The sequence below is a fragment of the Mastigoproctus giganteus genome, chromosome 1 (assembly GCF_048544385.1).
Source record: "Mastigoproctus giganteus isolate SK-2022 chromosome 1, ASM4854438v1, whole genome shotgun sequence".
NCBI classification, from domain to species: domain Eukaryota; kingdom Metazoa; phylum Arthropoda; class Arachnida; order Uropygi; family Thelyphonidae; genus Mastigoproctus; species Mastigoproctus giganteus.
The window spans coordinates 216,490,234-216,509,024 of record NC_143575.1 but is presented as its reverse complement, the minus strand read 5'-3'; the positions used below and the strand labels follow the sequence as shown (position 1 = coordinate 216,509,024).

The window sequence follows — 18,791 nt, the reverse complement described above, 5'->3', positions numbered from 1 at the left end:
CTTTTGTTTTAGCCACATTCACCTTTAGTCCGAAATCCTTACCAACTCTGCAACACCGATTAAGATTTTCCTCTAATTCTTTGAGATTGTGGCTTATAATCATCTGCAAATCGTAAATGGTTAAGTACTCTCCATTGACATTGACTCCTTTCTTGGACCAGTCCAATCTTCTGAAAGCTTCTTGAAGGGCAGCAGCAAACAACTTCGGACATAGTGTCTCCTTGTCAAACTCCTTTCTCAATTTTAAATTTGCTACTGTCTTTGTTCTAGTCTAATAAAGGAGGTAGCATTCTCATATATTTTCTTCAAAATCATAATACAGTGGTACCTTGGTTTGCGAGCATAATCCGTTCCGGAAACGTGCTCGTAATCCAAAGCACTCGTATATCGAAGCGAATTTCCCCATAAGAAATAATGGAAACCCAGATGATTTGTTCCAAAACTCAAAAATATTCATATACTGCAAAAATGATTAATACAAAATACACACCTTTTTTATATTTTTAATATTTAAATTTAATATACATAAACCAATCGAATTTATTAATTATTGGGTAGGATGACTTTCACTGTCTCTAACGGAATCACTGCTATCTGTTGACTTTTTCTTTTTGTGCGACTTTAACAAGGAATCTTTTCAATGACTTGCTTTTGCCTCCTTTTGAGAATATCACGGAAATCAGATTCATCGCTCGCACTATTACAAAATGAGGAGGCACGCTTGATACACATAAACAAAGCTGCGCGCGTGTAGCAACTGAATAAACAACACCGTAAAGGCAGAGATACACTATTAACACCTCACATTTTACTAAAGCACATTTCTAGGCATTACTACCATAAAACAATAAAAACAATTTCCAGTTGCGTTCCTGCTAGTGGAATCTGTTATAAACTGGTAGTAAACTCGATCTAATTGCATTTGCGATTATACTAGTTGGAATTGTTAGTTTTTACGTTATTATGGTGAAATGTGTTTCCCCTTTACTGATATAAAAAACCATAAATACATTTTCAAAATCTTCTCTTCATTCCTATCGGGTTGCGTTCAGTTGGGGTGATTCCGCGTTCGACTGCCATTTCTTGTAAACACAAAGGCGGTTCGTGTTATATAAGATATCGTTCCCGTATTTATAAATCGTGTATGATCGAATTCGTGTAGTGTAAACACATGTTATACGAGGACTGACTGTACTCGTATTGCAAGACCTCGCTCGTTTATCAAGTTAAAATTTATTAAAAATTTTTGCTCGTCTTGCAAAACACTCGCAAACCAAGTTACTCGTAATCCAAGGTACTACTGTATATGGGGTATCTATGCCTTGTCTTTCCAGTGCCCGAAACATTGTCATATGCTGTATGGAGTCAAATGCCTTTTCATAATCCACAAATGCCAGGCATAATGGTGTATTATATTCATTTGCTTTCTCCATTAGCTGTGATATTAAGTGAAGGTGATCCATAGTTGAGAATCCTGTCCTAAAGCCAGCTTGCTCTTTCGGTTGATTCTCATCAAGTATTCTTTCTAATCTGTTAGCAATGACCCTTGTGAACAACTTGTAGATGTGGGATAACAAGATAATTGGTCTATAATTTCTGATTTATCTTCTTTCTTATGCAGCAAAATAATGGTTGCATTATTACACTCCTTAGGCATCACACCTTTCCTAATGCATTTTTTGAAGTCTTGCTAGTTTCTGGTTCATGTCTGTTCCTCCTAATTTTAACAACTCTACAGTAACTTCATCTTCACGCGGGGCTTTCTGATTCTTCATTTTCTTCAATGCATGTTCTACCTCATCGGGGAGGATATTGGGTATACCGTATGTGTTGCTAATTTGTGGTCCATCTTCCTCACTTCTTGCATCATTTCCTTGCTCCTTATATAATTCTTTATAGTAGCCTTCTCCTATTTGAATTATGCCTTCTCTGCTATTTATAAGTACACCATCAGTGTACTTATAAATAGTGTACTATTCTTCAGTTTCAGTATTATTTGTCTTTCTGTATTACTGCTCATGACTGATGATTCAAGTCCTTTGTTTTTCCTTAATGCTTGTTCTACTTTTCTTGTGTTAAATCTTTTGTCCTCTCTCTTTCTAATGGCTTTGCATAACTCCGTATACTCCATTTTGTTCTTGTCAGTGTTTATCTTGCTCTTCATTTGTTGTCTTCAGTTTATCGTGACAAGTGTTTCTTGACTAATTTTTTCTTCTTTGGATTTCTTTATACTTAAAGGTTTCTCAGGCTTTATCGAATCAGAAAATTGTATTCCATGTTATCTTGGTCCTGAAAGATCTTCAGAAGCTCAAAATTGTCTAAGTGCCAGTACATACTGCTTTTTCCCATCTTCTGTTATCTCAAAAACATTTGTGATATTTATTCAAGTCTTTTTTCCTTTCTTTTCTTACATATATATCAAGTGTGCATCTTACCATTTTGTGATCACTTCCATCATTTGTCTTGTTCAGGACGGTAACATCATTCACAATATATCTTCTGTTAGTGAGGATCAAGTCTTTCATTAGTTGTTAATCCATTTGGGCTCTTCCATGTGTACTTTCTGTTCACCCTTTTCTTGAAAAACGTGTTCGTTACTGACATTCTTCGAGATTCTGCAAATTCCACAAGTCTTTCACCAGTTCCAAAATTTCCTATAGTTTCCCTTTCTGTGCTGTTTTGTCTCTTTCTAACCTTAGCATTGAAGTCCCCCATAATAATGGTATAGTGAGTTTTCTGTTCATCTTGAAGTCTCAATTTCAGTGTACATTTCCTCAACCTCTTCATCATCATGGCTTGATGGTGGTGCATATATCATTATAACCTTTAGTTTGTACCTCTTAGAAATCCTGAATAGTAGTATTGAAACCCTTGGTGAGGTACTTTTTGAATTCCAAAATGTTTTTTATATCTTTATGGTAATTATATTTTCTGGTAATTACATTACCAGAAAGCCAACTCCACTTTCACTGTTTCCATTGGTGTACAGCAGATTTCCACTTGTAAGTGGAAAACTTAAGTGATTCATTTCTTCTTCTTGTTTCTGCCAAGCCGATGATATTCCAATTCACATTTTCTAATTCCTTTTCCAGTTCTAATATCCTATCTTCACCGATAAGCAATCTTACGTTGTAACAGGCCAAGTTCAATTTCCATGCATTGCAGCCTGGTTGTACCCAGAAATTCTTAGCACCCTCTGCTTCCACCCTAATCTCACTTGCCATAAGAGGGAGGGTGAAAGCTGCCGGGTACTGAGGGCCATTTGTTTCATCATGTTGTCATGTGCTGGAGGGTTTGGTCTTTTCTTCTTCACACTGACCAGGTGCCTTGAAAAGAACCACTCTACAGGTTCGTCGCCACCAAAGTGACATAACAGGGCTTACCATTGAGAAGGTGTGTATGAGTGGATTTTTTAGGGAGGCAGGCCAACTGGACTTATCCTAAATCTTCTAAAATAGAAAGATATTGGATCCATCAGTGTTTTAGACTGAGTGTCTGATAACACAGAATGCCTGTTCCAATCTAAGTCCCCTTATGTGGTATAATTTTGTAAATTATTGTTTCCATGATTACAGTACAATGAAACAACAATACAGCATAAAGGTATTGTACATCACATTACCTAGAAATTCTTAATGAGTTTTTAGGTAATGAAATGAAACTCTTACAACATGCGATTTTACAAAATGTCTGCATTATAAGCAAATAATTCTAACAGTGCCAAACTTGACCCCAGATTTCAAAAGGAGAAAGTTGATCTAGGTGGGCAGTTGACTGTTAAAACATTTCACAGTTAGTTTCAAAGTTCTAAATTGTAATTTAGTAATAAATTTTCTTCAGTTTTTAACTGCATGCAGCCAAAATGTTTTTGTTTCCTTTCTAAGATACCAGTACAGTGTTATTAAAAAAATTTTAATTCAGTCATTGTGTTTACATTTAATTTGCTTTTCTGTGTAGGCGACAGAATTCCAGACTGGCCCCATGACGTTGATGTGCGTATTCAGTATGCTATTGACTTTGGCAAAAGCCGTCACTTCATTAAGACTGGGGATGCTGTGATTGTTGTCACAGGTTGGCGTCAAGGTGCTGGTGCAACTAATACTATGCGTGTTGTATATGTGGAATAAAACTGCAAATTAAATTATAAAATATTAATGTCATAAAAGGCATTTAAAGAATATTTTGTTTTGTAACTTATTATTTTTTTTATGTCCTTTTATTATTTTGTGTCAAAGTATTTTTCTTGATGTTTTCATGGAATTAAAACCATGTTTGGGAACACATATTGGGAACATTTGTGTAACATTCCTGTTTAATTCCATAGGTGAAGTATTGAGATGTTATTTTTTGAAAATCATATAAATATATATACAGAATAGAGCTGTATTTGATGATGAATACTGTAATTATGTTTTAAACATTATTGTTACTGCATTTCAAAGTTTAGAAATTAAAGTATTAAGCAAATATGCTCTTGTTCTGTTTTTTTATAAAAAATAGACAAATAAAATCATGTACATTAAAATTTTTATATCTGGCTTGCACATGGATTAGAGCAGAGTTTCCAAAACTTTCTCAGTTCATAGCACCCTTAGTGTCCCAGTAATTTTTTTCAAAGCGCCCCTAGAAATACTTAACATAGTGGTTTTCGACCTTTTAATAATCTGCACGCGTGCAATATTTAAAAAAATGTTATACGATAATTATTATAATAATATAATTATAGACAAAATTACAATTCGTAATACATTATATATACTTATATAATAATTTTATTCTTTATATAGGAGGTATTAAATAAACATCAATTATAGATCACCACAAAATTAAAAAGATATGGTACAATGGATACTGTACACCTTTTTATAATGAAATAAATATATAAATTTTAAAAAAATAAATAAAATAAGTTTAAGTAACTTAAACCCAAATTTCATGGCACCGCTAGAATGTTGTGGCACCCTGGTTTGAAAACCACTGGATTAGAGCATTCCTGTTATCTCTGAGCATCCCATTAGAGAAACTAATGGATAACAAAACTAAAATTTTGAATGTTTACTAATGTAAACCGTACTATAACCAACAAAAATTACAGGCAATTCTCGCTTTAAGAGTTCCCAGGTTTGAGAGTTTTTTCCCCCTAAGTATCAAGTATCAACAAAATCGAAAATAAGAACATTAATTGCAAAAAATGAATGTTAAACATTCATAAATACGACATTACAAACCACATGCGTTGCTATACAATACAGTGTACCATGCTCTACAATAATAATCAATTCCAGAGACATTGTATCGTTAAAATATCGTAATCTGAACCCAATAACACAGTTTTTTGGTAATTCGTTTCAAGATCTCGGAAGTTGAAATTTTCGCTTTATAACTAAGCTATTTATCTCACTAAAATGTCATTTGTAAGGTCGTGAGCATGACCTTAAGACCATATAAAAGGTCGTGAGCGTGGTTTCTAAATTATATTAGTTACCATTTCAAATCATTAACATGTACTACACTTTCATCGTTATCATATGTTCCATTATAAGAATCAATTTTAACAGCCTTTGTGATATTTTTCTAAAGCACATTTCTGGAGGTCATGACTATAAACCAAAAACAATTTGCACTTTCCAGTTTATTGGGCTTTTCTGTTACTGCAAACAATTATAAACAGGTAGTAAACTCAATCTTCTTGCATTTGCAAAAATACCGATAGCTCGAATTGTGTGGTTTTTTACGTTATTATGGCGAAATGTGTTTCCCCTTCACTGAAATCTTCAATCGTATAAAAAAAACGTAAATAAATTTTCAGAATCTACTCTTCCTGTTTTTTTTAAGCTTCGTAAGCTTGTTACTCCATGCGAGTTATGTTAGTTGCAATTCGTGTGTGCCGTTAAAAAATGCTTATGCATGCAATCATGAAATTTATAATTAAAAGCAAAGATTATCTTGGAAACATTGAAACATTTCTGACGAAGACTACACCTTGTGCAACAAGCCAACAAGTGCCGAGCCAGTAATGAGTGATTAACGAGTGTGCATTTAGTCTGATGAATGGTGAAGAATAAACATTCTTTAACATTTGTAAGTCGTAAATAATTTCTCTATTATAATTTGCTTGATTTTACAGGCCAAGTTTTCATTTCTTTCGATAAATCAATCATTGTTTAAACAAACTAATTAGCTAACTAATTTCATTGTTGAGAACGTAACCCCTAATTTTAACCTTATGTCTATGGGAAATAAATTCCCGCTTAACTTTACAAGTTAACGAATAACCTTGTAAAGTCGAGAACTACCTGTATGTATAGGACAGAAAAAGCAAGTAAACTTTAATCTTACTTTATTTAAAAAAATATTTTAAGATACTTCTTGGTAGTAGGTTCCACCAAGTGCTATTTATATAGGAAGTTTTGCTTTTTTGTAAGGTCCTTTAAAGTATATTGGATACATCTTTGTTTGCATTCTGTAACATGTAATAAGTGTTTTTGTAACAAAAGGAAATAAATATTAACAGCTTCTTGAACAAACTGGATGATAGCTACTTATCCCAGTATGTATGAGAGAGAGAGAGAGAGAGAGAGAGAGAGAGAGAGAGGGTCTTTAATATCCTAGATGTAGTTCTCACTAAGGAACTTAACTGTATCAAAAACTTGCAGTGGTGGAAGCAGCAGGCAGTAACCACAATATCATAAAATGGATTGCATCAAAAAAAAAAAAAAAAAAAACCCTATGTGGTCAAAAGTAAAGCCAAGCAATTCAATTTCAAGAAAGGGAGGTATAAAGAATGAAATATATTCATACCACTGGTTGTATTCCATAAATGTAAATTACCAAAATGGATGAATGAAGTTGAGTTTAATTGAGCAAAGGAAACAAGCATGGGACAGTTAGACAATTACATAATTCAGATTTATATGACTATTATAAGAGGATATGTAACAAAGCCACTGATGGTGTAAGGCAGGCTGATTATGAGAAGGCACTAGCAAAGAGCTAAGAACAGAGATAAGGAGTTCTCATATATAAACACCTGAAAGAAGAGTAAAATCCAGTAGGTCCCTTAATTGGTTGCAGTGGAAGGGCCATAGAAAGCCCAGCAGACATGACACAAGTTGAACAGATGCTTCTCATTGTTGATATTTACAGTCACAAGCAAACTTGAATCATAAGATGTCAGACTGCTGTTATAAAATAAGTGATATAATGATCTCAGATATGTATAGTATCTTGTGGAGGGTTGCTCTTGAACACCAGTTCAACACCACTATGTTACACTGTGATGATACAGAACTCTAAAACAGCCAGAAGTTGGTGTGTTTGTGCAGATTTGTTGTGTTATTTCTGGCCACTTTGCTGCCAGTAAGGTCTGCCCAATACCCATCTGTCCCACAAAAAGGTAGGCCACAACCAAGTACAAACCATGGCAGACCTCAACTATCATGTACTGAATGTCCAAAGCAAGTTTGAAACCATTCAAGAGAATGATTTCACACAACAGTTTCTTAGAAAAGCTATTGAGAATAAAGAAGTGGAGGTGGTATATCTTCAGTTCTAATTAAAAAGGCTGCAAAGTTTGACTGCTGTGGTAGGGAAGATCATGGAGTCTATGGTTAAGGAAACCACTGAGGACCATCCAGCAACAATGAAATCTTGACTGGATCTGAACATGGGGTTGTTAAGGTGAGGTCATGCCTGACCAATCTACTAAATTAGTATGATGTAGTCGTTAAGCAGTTGGATGCAGGTTACAGTTTTGACATTATATATCGACGTTACAGACAGAACTATCAATACACTGCCGAAAAACAAACCACAAATTAATAATGCTGAGATTGTAATGATTACACTGTTGGGCAACAATTAAGATTTCCAATTTTTGGTTATTGCCTGGTATAGGTAAAAATACCCATAGTTAAATGTCCTAATTTTAGATTGCCAACAGAATTTTCAAATATCTGGAATCTGAAAAATGCATCACTTTAAACCAAAAAATCAAATAATGACATCTATTCAAAATCATTCCAGACTTGGCTGTTTGATCTATATTGCTATATTAACACAACTTGAGGCAGTTAGCCAGAAAATTGCATATATTACAGTAATAGCTAAAGTATCATTTAAAACAACAGTTGCAGAGCAGGTTTGCGGGTGATTGTGAAAAAGAACTTTTTGAAATGGAGAAATCCATAATTTTACCGTTAATATAGTATGACTCTTATAGAAGCACTGTCTGATTTTTTCTAAATTACTTGTCTAGTAGTAGGAGTAGGGTTTCAGGAGGATCAGTGCCCAAAGCCCATATTGCTCTGTGTAATAGTAATAGAGGCATGTGATTCAAGAAAGCAAGCATATGAGCTTATGTAGCATCAGCCAAAAAAAAAAAAAAATTCACACAACCATTCCCTCTAAAAGTTTGTCCAGTTCCTCCTTGAATTTATTTAAGCTAGCAACTTCCATGATAGATGGGTAAGTTGCTACAATGGATAACAGAGTGGGAGAAGACAGAGTAGCAATCGACGGATGCTGCTCTCTGTGGACTAATGTTATTAGTGGAGTCCCACAGGGTTTGGTGTTGGGCCCACTGTTTTGTATATTTATCAATGATATTGATGAAGGTATATCAGGCTTAGTGTCTAAGTTTGCAGATGAAACAAAGGTTGGCAGGGTTGTTAAAGACTAATGGCAGTATGCTACTGCAACAGGATCTAGAAAATTTGGGCAGATGGGCTGAGAAGTGGCAACTGAAGTTTAACCTTGACAAATGCAAAGTACTGCATATGGGTAGAATTAACCCAAGTGGAACGTACCAACTATGTGGTACTACACTTAGGGTGGTAGAAAATGAAAAAGACCTGGGAGTAATTGTGCAATCAGATGTGATGTTTTCTGAGCAATGCAGACAGGCTGTAAGGTAATCTGATTGAGGTGTATAAAGCCTTGAATGGGTTGAGCACACTGAATTCTGATGGGACTCTTACACTTGCTCAGATTACAACCTAAGGGGGCATAAATTCAAATTGAGGAAAGTCACTTGTAGAATAGATATGTGGAAATTTGCCTTTAGCCAGCGGATGTATATTGTCTGTAAATTGCATGCATTCTGAAGTTGATTTTCTGTTTGCTTGACAAAAAACCTGAGTTTCTGGGAGGAAAAACCATGCTAACCTTGCCCGAGACTGACTAACTCAGCCACATTGTGAAAACGGGTTACTTGTCTAAAGTCGTCTGCAAATGTGCGAGATTTTTGTTCATTAATTTGCTAGAATTTTTATTTTACTTCCACAAATAGAAGCATGTTGATTTAAATATAAAAAGTCTTGTTTTTAACCAACTATAAAGCACATTGATAGTCAGAATAGTTAATGTCCCTAACCGAATGTGGCCGTTCTCTTTTCTTGTGTCTGCAACTACCACAGCTCAGGCTGTTCACGATCAGGATATTTAGAGTAGACATATCCAAAAAAAACCATGGTCTATTTATTGCCCCATTTTCCGTCTATTGGCTCGTACAAGGCAGAACAACTTACTTTCACCACAACCATCGATGAGGCTTGAGAGTACATTGGCTCGGCAAATGCTGCTCTGTGCACTTTTGGAATGCCTTAGCTACACCACTTTGAGAAGCCCACAAAATTCATAGTTTCTGTAATAGTAGTAATCTTCAACTGGTGTGCACAGGTAGTACAGTGGTATCATCATTGTCCTCACACCCGATGGAAAAGGCCTGGGCTCAAATCCCATTGATGACACGAGGAACTTTTATGGGCTTAATATGGGAAGGATGTTACATGGTTGTTTTCCATTAAGATTATTATATTTAATACCACTCATATACCACATGAAATTAATATACCACGTAAGATTAAACTGCAAAATCAAAGTACATAAAAAAGATGTACAATATGGAAGAGTCCAAAAGTCTGACACAGCCCTACTACATACATTCCAATGTGGTGAAACATGGGATTTCAGCAACAGTAGAATCCATTCTACAACCAATACAACAGAAGGAAATTTAAAGACTCTTTCATAAAAATGGAGTTTCAGCAATCAACAGAAAACAGTCGAATTCAACCTGCAATATTCTACCTTTTCAATAAGAAAATAATAGAAGAGGAAATGTAAACCCAGGAAAAGAAAATAATCCAGACATCTGGAAGAACGCCACATACAACCCCCCCAAACACCCAGAACCAGCCTGCACACTGATATCCAAAGTATGAGAGCAAAGGTCACCCCAGGTTTCCACCACAAAAACCACTGGATCCAGGATGGAAAACTTGCCATCATTCTATTCGCTAATGGACCTAATTCCTCACCTATAAATTAACTGCTGGCAGCACCTCTTGCCTGGATGCACGTCAGGTTTTTGGCAGCATCAGCAAGTAGGAGTCTGTCAGCAGGTAAGACAATTTTTACATATATGGATTTACTTAACTGTTTTCTATTGTAACAATAATTCAAACTTAATAGTTTAGACATAAAATTCACAATTAATAACTTTATAATTGCAATATAGTCAAAATTAAACTACCTGCCCTATTCCCACTTTCCCTAAAAGTATATGCTCTATGTTCCACTTGCCCTAATCACATTTCTGTAGCATGTATGTAACGGTATCCTTTTTTTAAGGAGCAATAAAAATATCAAAATGGACTTCAAAAACATAATGAAAGAAATCAACAAAAATAACAAAAAAATACAGTATAAAAAATTGTTTAGTTAATAAATAATTTATTTTTCTTTATGTATAAATATTTTGAAAAAAAAATACAAAACGCTTTGATATCAAATAAAGAAATAAACACAAGTTACAAATACAGATACAAATTATTAAAGTTTAAATTATACTAATCATTTATTGAAAGAAACAACCAACTGCTTGAACAAAAGTCTGTAAATTAATGTCCCCATTTTGTCCATCTGCTGTTAATGCCCTCATATTTATGGTTTTTATGAGGTGGAAGATTCCCAACATGTACTAATCCTAGTATTCCCTTAAAGTTGGCTTGTTTTTTTTTTAAATGGATAACCATCTTCCATGTTTTAACATGATGGTGCCCCACAGATTTATTTAGGGCATAATGCCATCCTTCCACATGATTTATTTCCGAGGACCAAAATTAGCATGTGATTCCGCAATGATGGCGGAAAGCGAGCAGTGGGTCCAGTCCAATTTGTTTCAAAGTATGTTATAAGCTCTTCACACTTTTCATAGGAAGGATGTTCTGGTGGTGGAGTTTCTCAAATGATTCCTTCCCAAGATTCCTCTAGTTCATCTAAAGAAACAAATGCCAATCCCACTATTAAGTCACTAACTTTCTGTTGTTATTTGGATTTTAGGAGCATTAGCAACTAAGGCCATATTGCTCCGACTAACTTTCTGACAATTTGTTCTTCGATGTATGCCAAATGTATTCCTAAATGTTGTACTTTCCGCCAAATTGACTGACTAAAATGAAATAAACAGCCCTTAATATTAGCGTCAGAAAATGTTTCTTCTGTGGATCTGATGGCAGCACTTTCGTAATCAACTTGGAATTGTAATCGGTGTACTCAGGATATTGTTTGTATGCATGTTGGGAGTCCACAAATGTAATTTCAGTATACTGTGAACCATCTGTTAATATCAAGAGTGTATTAAATTGTTTAGACATAGTGCTGAGAAGACTTTGCAATGGTAATATTTTCATTGCCATGGACTGCAATACTAAGTCTGATTTTTTGTTTAGCCTGATTTTTTGTTTAGTGGCTTTGTGGACTCCAGAGGTATGAAGTTAGAAGACTTTCTGTTAGCTAAAAACTTAACTGTTTTAAATACAATAGGCCAGCCTTGTACATTTGATGATATCCATGGTGCATTTGACATTAATATAACATTTGCTTCACCAGGAACATTGAATTGGATTTGTCATTGGTGTGTAAGAAGAGAAATTCTTTTTCATGTAGATGTAGGTGACAGATTTTGTAACATTCAAACTACAAAAACTGAACAGTCTAGATTTCAATATAAAAGTATAAATTGGAATAGATTTAGTAGTTCTTTAACTTTAAATTTTGGTACATTTCAACTAGTAGAATTAAGTAAATTAACTGCAGAAGAGTATTCTTTTATCATTCAAAATGTCCTTTACAGAACTTTGGTAAAGTCAACTAAGAAAAGAAAGGAAATGCTGAGTTGTTCCTTCGTGGTCTCATGAGTTCACTTTAAAGAGAAGGGAGGCTGTGTAGCCAGGAAATTGTTTTAGAGGCATACAGATAGAGATACTGGTGAAGTGAATTATTACAAGGAGATATATAGATGTAAAAGGCGAGAGTATACTAAATTAATTTATAAACAAACTGCAGGCTTGCAGAAATTTATTTAGTTCTGTTGGTAACAGTAATCCTCATGGCTCACTGTTGGTAACAGTGAGCCATGAGGATTACTTTACAAATTACCCATGAATAAAATAACTAATCAAGATATGATGAACTCAGTCACAAATGGGGAGAGCGAAACATTAAGCTGGAAAGAAACTGTTCAAGTAAAAACTGAATATTTATTTCCAGGTGATATTTCAGTTAGTGATGATGAAGATCAAAGGATTATTAGGCATCTGAATAAAAATTATCACTCTTTAAAGAATTATTCATTGTTTCATTTGGATGAATTAAAGTTAGTAGCCACTAAAATTAATATGAGCCCTGGTCTTGATTTGGTGGAGAACAATGTGATACTTAAGATGGTACAGTTGTATCTGACGACGTTATTAAATTTATAAAACAAATGTCTGTTGGAGAAGTGTAAAGTGTGTTAACTGTCTGATGGCACCAGGAGTTTCCCCCATCTTCCCATTGTATACTCTGGGCATCACAATATGCTGTGGAGGTCAGAGATTTAAAAGTGTGTGTGGAGTGTAATGTTGTGTAGTATTATGTTCTTTTGTTCTTCTGATCATTTAGCCATTGGGCCCTTAGTGAGACCCATTGTGCCCACACTTTTCCACAAGGAGGCAGGTCAGGCACCCAGTAGATTTTTAAGTACTCTGGCAGACCCTGCCACCTAGTTTCTGAAGATTTCAGTGGCAAAAACCTATAGAAAAAGGGGGGGGGGCATTGCACTGAATTTACAGCCAAATTGGGATATAGGTTTAAGTGAGGGGGGTTAAATTGTGTGCTAGTTCAATTAAATTACTTTATGGGCATACTCGGTAAGTTAAGTTTGAGTAGGGGGAGAAACTGAAGGCTGGGAGGAACAGATAGAGTTAAGGGGACAATAAGGAAGGTGTCCCCATGAAGATCAGTGGGGACAGGCCCCACCAAGGAAGGGGGAGATGGAAACCGTCCACTAGGGGATGAGGATTTAAAGAAACCAGGTCAGGGCACCCAATTTAGATTGCCAAATGGCAGAAGGTCAGATTCAGGATGTGGTTCCTAACACCCTGATTGGGGGACTAGAAGGTCATTCTATTAGTTGGTATTTGTCATACTTCAGTTGTATTTCCAGTTTTTCCATTTTCTAGTTTCGGTTTTGGTGGGGAATCTTGTACTACTACTACTTGGCATATTGTGGGTAGTCAGTTCTGGTCCATCAGATATAAGGCTGATTTGGGACATATCCATCATCAGTGTCATGTTAGTATAGGCATCCTTCTCTTCATTCATTGCCTTCTCTATTTAGTAGCGTCAAGTTTAGGTGTTCAGTCAGTAAGGGTTTGTTGATAGGGGCACCATTCCTTTACTTAGGTTCCCTGCTGCTCTTTTCTTGATCGCTTGGTGCAGGTCTGTGGTCTGCTTTGTTAATCTCCTGCTTTTAAATGCAGTGCAATCAATGTCTCCTCCTCCTTGTGAAAATATCCTGTGTGAACTTACTGAACGATTTGTATTCTTCCGTGTCCAGTTTTAAGTACCCTGGCAGGTGTTCCCAGTTACAGGGAAGGTATGCAGTCTTGGTTATCAGGATGCTTCGGAGATCATAGTACTGTATTCACATTCATACATTGTGTTGCCAAGTCTCTAACTCTCCGCATCCACAATTTTGGTCATCTACAATTCTCATATTATTTAGCTTGGTGTTTATGGCACCATGGCCCATCAGTAGATATGTAGTGTGTAATCCTAGGAAGAACCAATGTGGCATTCTGAGATAGACTCTGCTGACTTGAGGTATGAATTTTCTTGCGATTTCTCCTTTAGAGATGGTCCAACAAGAGTTGGATCATCTCTCTTGCCATGCCTGCCGCAAGTGCTGCACCAGCTGCATTTTTTCTTGTTTCCAATTATTCCCGGAGCTGTTGTGTACCAAACTTAAACCAAACTATTATATTTAGGCCACCCGAATAATTAAATTCATCTACCGTGCTGTGTCTTATGTCTGTTAATTGGGTGTGTTCTGTGGTCTGTTTGCTGGACGAAAACCCCCAGTTTGCTGGGGGGAAAACCTTGCTAACTATGCCTGAGACTGACTAACTAAGCCACGCAGTGAAAAAGCCCATTAAAGTTCCTCGCATCATCGACAGGATTCGAACCTGGCCCTTCTCCACCTGGTGTGGGGAGGACGGTGATGATACCACTGTGCTACCCGTGCAGACAGATCTGTTGTGTACCCTATAAAATTCGTTTGGATTCCTCTAGAGAGCATGTACATTAGCCCACAAAACACCACCTCCAGATCAAGGAGAAGCACACCCACCAAGGTCTGTAGGGTATGGGCACTCACCATACAGCAGGCACAAGTTATAGTTAGTAGAATATTTCTCTGTATGGTGTCAAGAATTCTTTTGTTAACTGCCTTGATAAACCATACTGGCGAGACACAGGTTATTACCGGGATAAAAAGCGATTTGTAGTAGAGTGCCAGAGTTCTTTGCTTTGTCCCCAGTCTTTTCTAGTGGTTCTTGCAATCATGGCCATGCATTTTCTGAGTTTCTCCTTCCGGCAGAGGAGATGTTGCTTGAAGGATAAGTTTGAATCTAAAATGATTCCAAGATACTTTAGTTGCGTGCTAAGCTTGATGGTTACGCCTTCAATTTTAAACTGTGCGGGCCGAACAAGTGTCTAGTGTCCCTTTTAATAGGATTGAGCTCGTCTTTGTTGGTGTCATTGTCAGTGAGTGCAGCTTCCTCCATTCCAGTAACTTTTCCAGCACCCCTGTTTACCTCGATTTCCAAGCCGGCCCTTGGGATCGCTTCCATGGCGAGGATGAGGTCATCTGCAAACGCTTGACTGTTTACCTCTCCCAAGTCCATCGAAATTAAATCATCTACAATTACTTTCCACAGGAGCGGCCCCAGCACCGAACCCAGTGGGCAGCCTCGGTGTATGGGTCTAGTTATTTTCTGATACAGTTTTATAACTTCCACTTTTCTCTCGTATAGGTATGATCCTATGGTATTGTACAGGTTCATTGGCCACCAAAGGGAGTCAAACGCCCCGGCAAAGTCAGTTGAAAGCACCAAGAATTTTTTCTTGGAACACTTTTGCTGCTTGGACAAGGTTTTGGAGTGCATCTACTGTTGATGAGCCTGGTTTGTAGCTTGTCTGCTAGAGGCGAGTGTTCTGAGTTATAGTGGCTAGTAATTCTCATGTGTAGGAGTCTCTCGAACAGTTTGCTCACCATAAAGAGCAGAGCAATTGGCCTACAGGAGTCCGGCATATCTGTTTTCTTGTTTGGATTTTTTATAATCAGCCTCAAGTTTGCAGTTTTACAGCTAGTTGGAAATTTTCCTGCCATGAGGCAACAGCTGAATAGTTGGATAACAGGTTTGGGGCTATTTCTACAACTTTCTTGATAATCTCTGGCTCCAACAAATCTCGGCCAGGGCATTTTTTTGTTTCCTATTTGCGCAGTTGCGGCTTGAAATTCGTCCATTGTAAATTGTAGTTCCATCCTCTGCATAGTATAGGTATTGATTGCCCGACAGATCATCTGTTGATCAGGGGTCAGCATGCTCGGTGGTTCCCTTAGAATTGTATTCAGTATGTTAGTTGTTGAGTCCTCCCAGGTTGTTATAATACCTTGTGGCGTCTTAGTTGCCGTTTGAACCTCTTCCCTGGGGAGTTTGTTAGTGGTTATTTTATAAACCACCCCCAGGAGTCTGTGTTCCCAGTTGTGGAGACTAGCCGTTCCCAAAATCCCCCCCCCCTTTTATTCTATCAGTGTATCTGTTCCTGGCTTCCTTATAGTGCTGGCACAGATGCTTTTCTCCACTGCCGGCATGTTCTTCGCGCTCCCTGGAACTCTTTCCATTTTGCTTGGACTTCTCTCTTCAGCCCCTAGAGCTCCGGAGTCCACCAGGACTTCGCACCTGATGCCGGCATCTTTCTTCTAATCGCTGCCTCTGCCGCTGTTATAATTATTTCGGTTATTTTTCTTTGTAGGATGTCTGGGTTTCCCTGCTGTTCAGGTTTTCGGTCCTAGAGTTCATTTGCTTTAGTTAAAATTTACTCCTGGAACAGCTGCCAATTTTCTTTTTCTATTGAAAATTCGTTCATCCTCAGCCTGATGGTAGGTCTCCTCGTCATGGTTCTGTCGATTTGGTATGTTATGGTGTGATGATTAGATGTGGTCCAGGCGCTTTTCGACTTCCCAGTTTGAGACATGCTCTGCTCGTATGATCCTTGTAGTTAGTGTGATGTCGAGTATAGCTTCCCATAGCGTATTAGCATTAGCATTAGTACAGGCATATGACGCAAGAAAGCAAGCTTATTCAGCATCAGCCAAAAAAAAAAAAAAAACACACCACTCCCATTTCACCCCTCCATTCGTTCGAAATACCTGTCCAGTTGAGCCTTAAATTTGTTCAGGCTATCAACTTCAACAACAAGTGATGGAAGTCGGTTCCACCAACCAACCACCCGCTGGCCAAAGACAAATTTCCGCACATCTATCCGAAATCCGTCCTTCCTCAATTTGAATTTATGCCCTCTGAATTGATTATTCTGAGCAAGAGGAAGAATCCCATAGGCATTGAGCATTTTCAAACCATTCAAAGCCTTATACACCTCTATCAGATCACCTCGCCGGTGCCTAGTCTCCAGACTCTGTAATTTGCAAAACTTCAGCCTTTCTTCGTAAGAGCAACCCTTTGTTCCATTAACTAATCTTGTTGCCCTTCTCTGTACCCGTTCCAGCAGCTCTCATTACATCCTTCTTGAAATGAGGCCTCCAGACCTGTATACAGTACTTAAGATGTGGCCTAACCATTGCCTTATACAAGGGAATAATCACCTCCTTATCCCTGCTAGAAAAATTCCTCATTACATCCTTCTTGAAATGAGGCCTCCAGACCTGTATACAGTACTTAAGATGTGGCCTAACCATTGCCTTATACAAGGGAATAATCACCTCCTTATCCCTGCTAGAAAAATTCCTGTATATCATTGACAAGACACCATGAGCTACTCTTGCTGCTCGTCTGCACTGCTCAGAGAATTTCATATCTGCCTGCACAATTACCCCCAGGTCCTTTTCATTCTCTACCACTGTCAGCGTAGTACCACAGAGTTGATACGTTGATCTGGGGTTACTGTTTCCCATATGTAGTACTTTACATTTGTCAATGTTAAACTTCATTTGCCACTTCTCAGCCCATCTGTTCAACCTTTCCAGATCCTGTTGCAGCAGCATAGCGTCAGTAGTGTCCTTAACAACCCTGCCAACCTTTGTATCATCTGCAAACTTGGACATTAAACTTGATATACCATCATCAATATCATTCATAAACACCGAAAACAACAACGGACCCAACACTGAACCCTGAGGAACTCCACTAATAACATTAGTCCACGTTGAGCAGTGTCCATTGATTACCACTTTCTGTCTTCTGCCACTCAACCATCCCCTTATCCATAGCAGCAATTTGCCTCCAATGCCACACTGCTCCAATTTGTGCAGCAGTCTTCCATGTGCAACAGTGTCAAAAGCCTTTCTAAGATCCAAGTATATAATATCAAAGTTATTCCCTGCATCCAGTTCTTTTGTGACTACATCATAGTATCCAATCAAATTGGTCAGGCAAGACCTGCCCTTAACAAAACCATGCGGCGTCTGAGCTATAACTGAATTCTTGTCTAGATGATCCTGCAGTGCTTCTTTAACCAGTGCCTCCATTAATTTTCCTGGAACAGAAGTTAAACTAACAGGTCTATAATTACTTGTGTCAGCCTTTGATCCTCCTTTGTGAATTGGGGTTACATTTGCATATCTCCAGTCTATGGGTACCTCCCCTGAGTCCAACGAAGCTCTCATAATTATGGCTAGGGGTTTGCTTACTTCCTTTGCTGCCTCCTTTAATATAACTGGATAGACCCCATCCACCCCATGTTCCTTTTTTATGTTTATCCTCAACAATCTCTCCTCCACTTTCCTCTCAGTTATTACAAAATCATCTAGCTCACTGCCAATGTTTACTTTACGTACGTCATTCTCCTTCCTGAATAACTCCTCATGCGTGAATGTAGATGCAAAATACTCGTTTAGATTGTTAGCCACCTGAGCAGGATCTTCAACTGTTGAACCATCAATATCCAGTGGACCAATATGATTCATCCCTTTCCTTCTTGAGTGTAAATAGGTAAAGAACTCTTTTCTGTTTTTCTTTGCATCCTTTGCCAAAGATTTTTCGTAGTCTGCCTTTGCCTGCCTTTCTATTGAAAATTCGTTCATCTTCAACCTGATGGTAGGTCTCCTCGTCATGGTTCTGTCGATTTGGTATGTTATGGTGTGATGATTAGATGTGGTCCAGGCGCTTTTCGACTTCCCAGTTTGAGATATGCTCTGCTCGTATGATCCTTGTAGTTAGTGAGAT

General features: G+C 37.5%; 1 protein-coding gene across 1 annotated transcript in view; it reads left to right on the top strand.

The window, feature by feature from the left end:
• Positions 1 to 4,470, top strand: part of LOC150091523 (pyruvate kinase PKM-like) — a 182,660-nt gene extending 178,190 nt beyond the window's left edge. Inside the window, exon 11 of the mRNA XM_090376074.1 lies at positions 3,958 to 4,470. Within this exon, the coding sequence (XP_090232200.1) occupies positions 3,958 to 4,127 (170 nt within the window). The 3' untranslated portion in view covers positions 4,128 to 4,470. The remainder of the gene's footprint in view (positions 1 to 3,957) is intronic.
• The last annotated feature ends 14,321 nt before the right edge of the window (positions 4,471 to 18,791 follow it).